Genomic DNA, 11,257 nt, shown 5'->3' with positions numbered 1-11,257 from the left:
GACTTTCCACAGAGTTAAAAGGTTTTCCAAATATGGACAAAACCAGTTGATCAGATAGTACAACAACTAATGAAAAGCATCGTTGAAGTGACAGCAAGATTAATTAAGTTCCTCCAGTTTCTCTGGGTACCTAAGTAGTTAAATGGTATTCATGGTGACAAATAACATACTTTTCCAGAACTGACACTTCTGAGTCAAGGTTAAAAAACACATTTAGTAACTTTTGTCAGTGGAACAGGCCAAAGGAGATTGGTTGGTTTTAGGTATGGAATAAACTTATGCACTTAATGCAGGCCCAGAAGATAGGAGGAATGGTAGAATTCAAAATTAATTGAAAACAGCTGCTGAAGGCAAATCATCACCCATATCAGCTCTACAGCTAGATGGAAAGTATACTTAACTAAGGTTAGGGATCGTTTTTAAAGAGACTTCATATCTGGATGGAGTGTGTAACAGTGACAGATTACTTACATACAGATTAAGGCAAATCCAGATCAATGTGCCTTATTTAAAAAGAAAACAGATAAGTAATCAATAAAAGACAACATTGCATATTTATAGTCAATATGGTTTGACCTTCCAAAGAGTTGCTGCATGTATATTGAACATATAAGTAGAAATATGTAAAGTCCTGCCAGTAGATAAATAAATAGAAACTGACAGAGACAGGAGATGCCTTCGTTTTATAATATTATAAAGAATTTCACAGTTCGGTAAGAGACAAAGATGCAAACCACAATGAGCTCAGGTGTCATTTAAATAAGACTGAAGTCGTCTATATAACAAAGGCACAGGCAGAACACTTCAGAAGCACACTGTTGGAATAAATCATATTCTTACAGCTGTGATGTCACAAGCACAAAAAGAACATTACAAGGAGGAGTCAGATTTCAGTAAGAGCAACAGCACAGTATGCTGCCAGTGTACATGAGAATCAGGCAAGGATTGTGTTGAGGATAAGACAGCGTATAGTCAACCTGGCTGCAGAGCTGTAATGATCACACTGAATGCTGGAGGGATCGGGAGAGAGAATGTAGAATGAAAGTTTCCAATTCTACATGTCGGCACATGTTGGAGCTAAAGTGGAAACTCACAACAGTGGGATTTTGTATGTTTGATTAATGAGGAACAGCATGTATTTCGGTAAGTATTATTCAAACTGAACTGATTGTGCCTGGAAGACTGATCTGGAATGATGTTAAGGAATTTTTTAGTTTTCATCTAAAGGAAAATGTGACTTGGGTATATACAGTTTCATCCGTTGATAGTGTAGTGTTCCAGGTCCTAGTGAACAAGCATGTAATCCTTGCAGTGATATTTGAAAGAATGACTTTTAATTTAGGTAAGGAGCAAATTTTTTTTAGTAGCTTGTTAATTTTAAAAGCTAGGCTTCAGGTTTAGAAATGTACATGTCTGTGTTACTATTTTCTGTTATAAGCTGTATTGAAAATGATCTGAAACAGGGCTGTAACTGACAGTGTAACACAATGTAATAACTAACCCTGTTTCTCATTTAAATCATAAACAGGGTTAGATATTACATTAAATCATAATAATTTTTCTAAAGACTAAAATAAGAGCTTCATACAATTACTTAATATTGCCATAACGATATATTTACAGTGAGTGTGCTATCAATTTCATTATAAAGGGTTCATGTAGATTGCAGAAAGTTGTATTGTTTATGTTTGTAATGCTTATACTTGCACGGATGGTTGGAATACCTTTACAAACATGTCATTTAAATGTAAAATTCATCACCAATAGATAACATACTGTAATACAACTAAATGAGTATTTACCCTTTTTCTTTTAACAGTGATTTTGCTGTATATCTAACTTGTATGGCCAACTGCATGCAACTTTAAAGCAACCAGCATTTTTTTCTTTAAATGTTTTTGCTTTTATGCATCAACTGTTACTGTTCTGTTTCGATTGCTGGAAATAGTCTGTGTACAACAAGTGACAAATTATTATAGAAATATATAGCTATCAAGAGAAATGCATTTGCTGTAGATATCTAGAACTTTTGCCATGTATTTGATGATTGAACACAATGACATACATTGTTAAATTTTTAAATGAACTCCCTCAAAGACCACAGCAGTAACAATGTAGTTGGTAGAAAGAAAATGTCACCCTGGCAGTAGGTGAAAACATGTGTTCTAGTGAATACCTTGGCAGGTTCCTGAACAAAAAGACTAAATAGTACAGCTAAGCAAGCTTTTAGAAGAATTTACTTACTAATATTGTATCAAAAGGGGCTGGTTAAACTACAATACTTATCCTTTTTACAGAGCAAACACTATTTTAATAGGCTTTGTGTAGCTTAAAATACACTTAATGTACTGTACAATTAAAATCAGCGAATACATTGTTGATGCGGGCATAGGAAGAAAGAATAATTCTGTTGTTTTAAATTGTGCCGCCAACTTGGAACGGCTATGCGTAGTCAAAATAGACACTGAGCATTGTATTAATAGTATATACTTACCCTTTGTTCTCATGTAAATTAAAAAGGACAGATATAAACCGACTCCCCACATCCTTTTCTGTTTTTATTACACTATGTAACACAATTTTTGTTCCTGGGTAGTAAGTGTTATTTCCTAATTGCTTATGCCTCAAAAGTATAGAAAATGGCTATTATTCCCCACAAACTTTGCTTTTGTGACCAGGACAGTGATATTTTGAAATTTACCTATTTCCAATGAGAAAACAGTCTTTTTGTTCACACAAAGTCAGAAAAAAACAACATATGAATCCAAATTAACATGTATTTATACTAAAGTAATACAAAAATAACTACAAAAGATTCAGAAGTGAGTAGTTTTTCGAGATTTACGATTATACTGTAAATCACTTTCACGAATCAGCCCCCAAATGTAGTCTCCCATCATGTTCTCGTTATACTGTCCTTGGTAGCGGCGTTCAAAGTCCATTATATCCTGGTGGAAGCGCTCGCCTTGCTCCTCCGAGTACGCTCCCATGTTCTCCTTGAATTTATCAAGATGAGCATCAAGGATATGGACTTTGAGGGACATCCTACAGCCCATTGTGCCGTAGTTCTTCACCAGAGTCTCAACCAGCGCCACATAGTTTTCGGCCCAGGAAGCCCCGAACAACTGTGACAAAGTTGTTCCAAGCCGCTTTCTCCTTACTAGTGAGCTTCTTGGGGAATTCATTGCACTCCAGGATCTTCTTTATCTGTGGTCCGACAAAGACACCGGCTTTGACCTTTGCCTCAGACAGCTTATGGAAGAAGTCTTGAAGGTACTTGAAGGCTGCCGACTCCTTATCTAGAGCCATGACAAATTGTTTCATAAGGCCCAATTTGATGTGCAGTGGTGGCATCATCACCTTCCGGGGGTCCACCAGTGGCTCCCACTTGACGTTGTTCCTCCCCACAGAGAACTCGGTCAGCTGTGGCCAGTCCCGCCTGTGGTAGTGCGCCTTGGTGTCCCTGCTGTCCCAAAGGCAAAGATAGCAGGGAAATTTGGTAAAACCGCCTTGGAGACCCATCAGGAATGCCACCATTGCAGCCTCTTGATGCCATCTCAGAAAAATGCAGATATGTATCCACTTAGGCATCTGGAGCTAAACTGAACTGGTGGGCTTAAGGACCCTGTATTTATACTACTATTTATATTACTGAAAAGTTCTAGAAAGTTCTAGAAGTTACTTCAAGTTTACTCAGCACTGAATCTATCTGGAATGTTCTGGAAAATAGGTGAATTTCAAAATATCACTGTCCTGGTCACAAAAGCAAAGTTTGTGGGGAATAATAGCCATTTTCTATACTTTTGAGGCATAAGCAATTAGGAAATAACACTTACTACCCAGGAACCAAAAATTGTTACACAGTGTTATAGCAGAGAAATATATATTTTTGTTTACACAAAATACATGGTTGCAGTGAATGGGTGTAACTGTGTTACCTGTCTGAGATACTGTGTTTATTTTTCTTCTAAAATATGTACTTATAGTTGCAATAAATGTATATTCATCTGTAAAATGGTACATTTTAACAAGGTCTTACAAGGGCAGCTCTGAGTGTGTTGAAATGCTTCAGGTAATGTTGTCAGTAATCCGTACAGTTCATGTAGATTTCTGGTGTTCGGTACTGTAGCCTGCATGCAGTAACGGTAATGATTGGCTATGCTGTAATCTGCTACAAGAATTTCCAAAGACATTTATGCACTTACTGGTTTCTTTCATTGTGGTTTGAAATCTATTAATCAAGGGGGCCATACAGCTTACATATTACCTTACAGTAAGCTGCAAGGTTGCTCATATAATTCGTTTACTATGGAGGGGGCATTTTGCCTGTGATTTGCTCATAGATAAAATTATATGCTACTGTTTCCAGTATTGTACTCTGGGTTATTTTATCTTTTAAAATGTTGTCGTTTTAAAAATGGAGGAACTGAATCATTCCTTTTTTTATGTAAAGTCTTGTTTTTGATGCTTTCACAGTTTTCTTTTGGGTTTGGCCTACATTGTTACTTAGAAATATTCATAAACAAAAAATCCTTCATCTTTGCAGATGGCTATGTTAATATTAGAAACTGCCTACCCTATTTCCTGCCACAGTGGTACTGACAGCCTCAATATAAAAACACTGCCTTTCTGATTTAAATATACTGTCATTCATTGAAGGTTGCCTTTCATTTCATCATGAGCTCATTAAATCTTTGTGGATGCAGATAACTGAATAACAAATATAATGGCATTTTATATTCGCATTTGGTAAAAATAATTATATAATTTCTTGAGATTTCTTCAGTAAGATAAGAACTAACAAACTAATAGTTTCCACTTAATAAAAATATCAAACTAATAATTCACTGCAACAACATAATGGGTTATTATAAGGAAATAATGAATCACACCTCTGAGACCTACAAAACTTGTCTGTGTCCTGAGCTATTATAAAATAAATGGTTTATGACATATCATTTCTTAGCAGAGCTAACTATTTGGAAAACGGAAGGAGAGATGTTTAGTTTTTAACGTTAAATCAAAATCCAAATCAATAATTTTACATACAGATTTCCCTGAAGTAAAGTAAGCAGAAAAGTGCACTAACTGTGTCTTCTGTATCTCAACATGTTGATACATCAGTGCTCTTATTTTACTCCTCAGCTGAATGTAAGGTTTTACTTTTTTCTTCTTTTTTTCAGAATTAGATTTGCAGAATTGCATGTTTGTTTATAGAGATTTATTTGCAGAATTGCATGTTTGTTTATAGATATTTATTTGCAGAATTGCATGTTTGTTTATAGAGATTTATTTGCAGAATTGCATGTTTGCCATGTAGAACACAGCTTTCACCTTCTAACGGGATTTAACTTAATTCAAATAGCTGAACAAAACATGTATGTCAGTGTAGTGATACAAATAAATATTTAAAGCACAGCAAGATTTGCCAAAGGTGACTGTGGCAGAGCAAAGCTCTGCCGTTTAGAAATTGGCAGGGATGGGGTTAATTTCCCCTACCTGCCTGGGTTTATTATGTTCAGGTGGCTGGGGTTGATTAGTTGATTAAATGATTAACTTAATTAACAATCAATCAGCGCCCAGCCACCTGACATAAAAGGAGGCCTCTACTTCTCATGGGGGAGGAGGGAGCTGAGGAAGCAGGTTGGTGGGTTTTGGTTGGTTTGTTTGTATTTTTGAAATTTTGAATCCAGTGAAGGCCTGGAAACCTTACTTTTGTAAGTTTGCTTTTTGTATTGCTTTATTTGTGTTTGAATCATTTTGTTTTGCTCTTGTGCACTTTTATTTTGTGTTATTTATAATAAAATTGTAATTTTTGAACTGCAGTCTGTCTCTGGGCCTCTATCCACTCACCAGCCTGTCATAGTGGCTCTTGCTGTTTCTGTTGTAAAGTCAGATGAGAAAGACCAATGCATTGCCTTGGGCTGTGGAATGAGTGGGTGAATCAATAATGATGATGAATTTTGCAGCTTACTTCAGTCAACGCCACACATTTTGATAATTTAACTTCATCTAATTGTTTGATTTTTACTCCTGTGAAATTGTGAGATTAACTGTGCAATTATATTGTTTCAGCAAACTATTGGTCCCCCACATATGTACTTTACCTACACTGTGGCTCAGGATCAATAAAGTGGGTGTGATACTTCATTACACAATACATGTTATGCTACAAAAGGTTCAGTATGTGTTCCTGTGCTGTAAATCCCTTTTTACTGTATCTGCTTTTTTTAGCTGTTAATAAAATCAAATTTAGACCCTCAATTTTAGGCACAAACAACAAAGTATATTGCATAATTAGCAGCCATTTAAATGAAATAAGGCAAAATGATCTACATTTATTTAAATAGCTACCAATTACATTTATTTTTAATGTGCCCTTTTTATGATGTTTGAGTAATATTTATGCATATATTCAAATTGGTTTTTTATCATTAATTTTTATTCTGTGGTAAAGTGCATTTCCTTTGAGTTCAGGGGCTGTTCTTATACTAGTTGCCTGCTAAAGACATGCTGTATGTAGTACAGATTAGATCAGTGAATGTGTCTATTCATAAGCTACTGCAGTGTATTACCAGCAAAACAGAAGGAAATGTGATGGCAGAACACTTAATGACGTTGGTTCTTACTATAGCAACACTTCAGTCAATAAGACACCATTCAAATGAGACTTTCAGGACCTTCATTGTATTGCCGAGTAACTCCTTGCAACCTCAAAGATTAGGAATCTGAGGTTTGTTTTTTGATCTCTAATCATCACGACCCGAAGCAAAGGACATTCTCCTTTAACTTTCTTCAGCTGGCTTCCTTACACCAAGCCTCTTTCAGAGAAGGGTGGAACAAAGACAAAAGTCATGTGGTTAATTGTTTTGATTTAGGCCTTTTATGAGTTTCACTGACGACATGGCCTAGTTTTCTGCTTATAAATTAAAGTAACTTTTGTGTTCACAAAAAAAACCCAAAGAAATATAGTAACATATCTGCTTATCTTTAAATATCTGTAAAGTGCTAGTAATGTAGCCTCTGTATACTTTGCTCCATTAATTAGGAGGAACAAGAAATTGGCTTTAAAAAACGTGCATACAAATTCTACTGTCAGTGGTAACGTAAAGTGACTTACGCTGATAGAATATGCTTTTTTTTTTTTTAAACTTTCTTATGCATGAACACTTAATGTATAAAACAATAGCAGTAACAAATCAACTGGAATAGCACATATTCCTTTGTCTAAACAATCTCAATTGAAAAATTGAAGTCAAGCATTTGACAAATGTAACAGAATAATGTAATAAAGAATTCTGAAAATAAAACCTTTTTCAGGTAAAGCTTCATTAATCTTGTATATTTGTACTGCGGTTCCAAAGCTTACTGACTTTTTTTTTTTTTTTTTTTTTTTTTAAGTTAATGGAATTAGTGCAAATAAGATATTGGTAGCTGGGTTGGTGTGGTAAATCACCATGACCATGGGATTCAGCAGGTCGAGAGATTGAATCCCAGCTTTCACAGTGAGCAGTTTGGCATGTAAAGTGCAGCAAAGTTCCAGACACTGATTACAAACAGCTGGATAGTCACTCTGTTTCTGGTGATGTGATGAGTGGTTTCCCTCATAAAAGTGATATTATAGCTGAGCACAACCACCGATTTCCGAGACAGGACAGTGTAGGAAAACAGCACTGAGCTATAATATATATATATATATATATATATATATATATATATATATATATATGCACACGTATAAAATGTAGGGTTCAGTGCCTTAGCACACTTATTTTACAGTAGGTTTCCCTGTTGAGTACTGTCACACTGGGCAAGCACAAAACAAATCTTTATTTTGAGCACTAACTAAACATGATATTTTCCTGTCTAACATAAAGGGAAAAGATATGCCTCTTATCCCACGTAGAAGAGTATCGAAATCAGTCCAGTCCAGTAAACAAATGTCCAAACGCACAGAATTCTTTCTCAATCCAATATTTATCTCTGAAATACCATTCAGCAATTCGCCCAACCCTCCACACTGCCATCTCTCCTAAAACGAATGACTTTGTTGGGTTTATATAGCCAAATCAGGAAAATACACCATATAGATAGATAAAATAAAGCTAAATGCAGTTTTATCGTCATGCGCAAGAAATGCATATGGAGGAGTTGTTACATGCATTTACTGTATATTGTATGAATAGAGTATGTTGGGCAATTGTTATGAAAGGATATTACATCTTATTGAGAGTATCGGCATCTGGGAATATCTGGAGGTATCTGTCCACATGATCATCCATATATTAAACAGATTAAGCATTTTACAAACTGGATGTTGTAAATGTTGATTATCACTATTAATTTAATTAACAAGCCCCCATCAAAAACAGAGACTGACACTCAATCATTAAGCAAATATATATATATATATATATATATATATATATATATATATATATATATAGTAGCAATCTCGGTTCCCGCAGGCAGGCACATCCCACAGGGCGAGGCAATCCACACACAGTAACAGTTTAAGGAACGATAAGTCCTCTTTTTGTACAGCATGGTACAAAAACTGATTAAAACAAATCCTGATGTATAGAACTCTTAATTTTTTTATTTGCTGTTTGTTACATGTTATGAATTATGTGGCCCAGCTTCTGCTAGCAAAAGCAGCAGCCCCTTCCAGTGTGCCACGGCTGTCATATTTCAATCAAAACTTTACATGACTTTACATTGCCACTTAGATTTGCATTATCTTCAGTGAATACAACTATCATCATTTTTTCAAACAGTACATTAGATGTAGCCTATTTTATGTAGTGTATCGGTCCAGGTTCGTGATGTGATTCTAAGCTTGTTTTAATTTCAAAAAAGAAAACTGGACAGCCTTTATTGATTGACACTTAACAGCAGCCAATAACCACTATGGGCTCTCCTCACTGATTAATAGATATGGGCACCCGAGGCAGGTTTAATATACTAGATCTTAACTGATACTGTTAAGCGAGTGAATATTTTGTGAGAGTCCAAAATGAAAACAAAAAAAACACAATAATTACTGCAGCTGATCGGGTACAATCATTTTGCATACTATCTTGTACAAGCTGCAATGTTTCATTGGATCACATACGTCAAGCCAGAATCCTGCGGGATTTAAACTCAGCCAGCAATCAAAAACGAAAAAGATTTAAAAAACAAAACAAAAAAACCCCAAAAACAACACCTTTCAAAACAGTGGCACGTGACTGTGTAGTAATGTTAAATATTACTAGTTGCGCTCCAGACAGGCGTCTACAGTTGGGACTGATTGAAAACTAAATAGAAATACATTAACAAAGCAGGTTACTCTTGATCTCTACACCATCCTGTATTTGCTCACAGACGCATACTCAGTAAGTTTTATGAGCAACAACACAGATTACATTCTTGACAGTAAATTAATATATATATATATATATATATATATATATATATATATATATATATATATATATATATATATATATATACATATACACACACACACACAAAAGACATTTTTCATTTCAAGGAATAATTGATTTCATTAAAATATTATCAATTTATTACGTGGAGTCCCAATTGATAAATAATTTTATAATAGTCCCTTGAACTTTTTTCACATTTTGTTCTGTCAGTGCCTCAGATTTTCACGCATTTAAATGAGGATTTTTTTCCACTTATTTACACACCTTTCTCCACTCTTTTAAGGGAAAAAAGAAATTATATTAAAAATACAAAACTGAAAGATCATAATTGGATAAGTCTCCACCACCCTGAGTTAATACTTGGTGGAACCACCTTTGGCAGCAATTACAGCTGTAAGTCTGTTGGGATAGGTCTCTACCAGCTTTGCACACCTAGATTTGACAATATTTGACCATTCTTCTTTACAAAACTGTTCAAGCTCTGTCAAGTTCCTTGGGGAGCATTGATGGAAAGCAATCTTCAAGTCATGCCACAAATTTTTGATTGGATCTAGGTCAGGGCTCTGATTGGCCCACTCAAGGACATTTACCTTTCTGTTCCTTAGCCACTGTGTAGCTTTGGCTGTGTCGTTGCCATGCTGAAAGGTGAACTTCCGTCCCAGTTTCAGCTTTCTTGCAGAGGGCAGCAAGTTTTCCTCAAGGACTTCTCTGTACTTTGCTCCATTAATTTTCCCTTCTATCCTGACAAGTGCCCCAGCCCCTGCCGATGAGAAACATCCCCAGTAACATGATGCTGCCGCCACCATGCTTCACAGTGGGGGTGGTGTTCTTTGGGTGATGAGCTGTAATGGGTTTGCGCCAATCATAACGCTTTGCATTTAGGCCAAAAATTTCCATTTTAGTTTCGTCAAACAACAAAACTTTTGCTACATGGCTATAGAATCTCATGAATGTTTTTTGCATACTTCAAACGGGATTCAAGGTGGGCTTTCTTGAGTAATGGCTTCCTTCTTACCACCCTACCATACAAGCCAGATTTGTGAAGTGCTTGGGATATTGTTGTCACATGCAAACTTTGACCAGTCTTGGCCATAAAAGCCTGTATCTCTTGCAAAGTTGCCATTGGCCTCTTGGTAGCCTCTCTGATCAGTCTCCTTCTTGCTCTGTCATCCAATTTGGAGGGACGGCCTTATCTAGGCAGGGTCTTGGTGGTGCCATACACCTTCCATTTCTTAATAATAGTCTTGACCATGCTCCAAGGGATATTCAAGGCCTTTGATATTTTTTTTATACCCAGCCACTGATCTGTGCCTTTCAACAACTTTGTCCCAGAGTTCTTTTGAAAGCGCCTTGGTGTTCATGGTTGAGTCTTTGCTTTGAAATGCACTACCCAGCAGAGGAAACCTACAGGAACTGCTGAATTTAACCTGAAATCATGTGAATCACTACAATTTAACACAGGTGGAGGCCACTTAACTTGGTGTGTGATTTTGAAGGTGATTGGTTACACCTGCGCTAATTTAGGATTGCTATTACAAGGGGGGGTGGACACTTATCCAACCAAGCTATTTCAGTTTTTTAATTTTTTATTAATTTTCTACAAATTTCTAGAATATTTTTTTCACTTGGAAGTTGTAGGGTAGGAAATGTAAATACTTGGAAAATATATATTTTAATGCATTTTAATTCCAAGCTATAAGGCAAGAAAAGTTGAAAATTTTGAAAGGAGATGTATTTATATAGATATAGACACACACACACACACACACACAGTCTGTGCCATTCACTGCTTAAATGGGATACAATCTTGGGAGACTGTTCTTCCC

General features: G+C 35.9%; 1 protein-coding gene across 3 annotated transcripts in view; it reads left to right on the top strand.

The window, feature by feature from the left end:
- The first annotated feature begins 907 nt into the window (after positions 1 to 907).
- Positions 908 to 11,257, top strand: part of LOC121312879 (zinc finger protein 385D-like) — a 91,319-nt gene continuing 80,969 nt past the window's right edge. For 2 of the 3 annotated variants that reach the window (XM_041244754.1, XM_041244753.1), the window contains exon 1: positions 908 to 1,143. In XM_041244754.1, coding sequence (XP_041100688.1) covers positions 1,122 to 1,143 — 22 coding nt within the window. In that variant the 5' untranslated portion in view covers positions 908 to 1,121. The remainder of the gene's footprint in view (positions 1,144 to 11,257) is intronic. The other variant, XM_041244755.1, reaches the window with a different exon arrangement.

The sequence above is a fragment of the Polyodon spathula genome, chromosome 3, assembly GCF_017654505.1.
Source record: "Polyodon spathula isolate WHYD16114869_AA chromosome 3, ASM1765450v1, whole genome shotgun sequence".
Classification (NCBI taxonomy): Eukaryota; Metazoa; Chordata; class Actinopteri; order Acipenseriformes; family Polyodontidae; genus Polyodon; species Polyodon spathula.
Note: the sequence above shows the minus strand (reverse complement) of the source record. Positions and strands in the feature narration are given on the sequence as shown.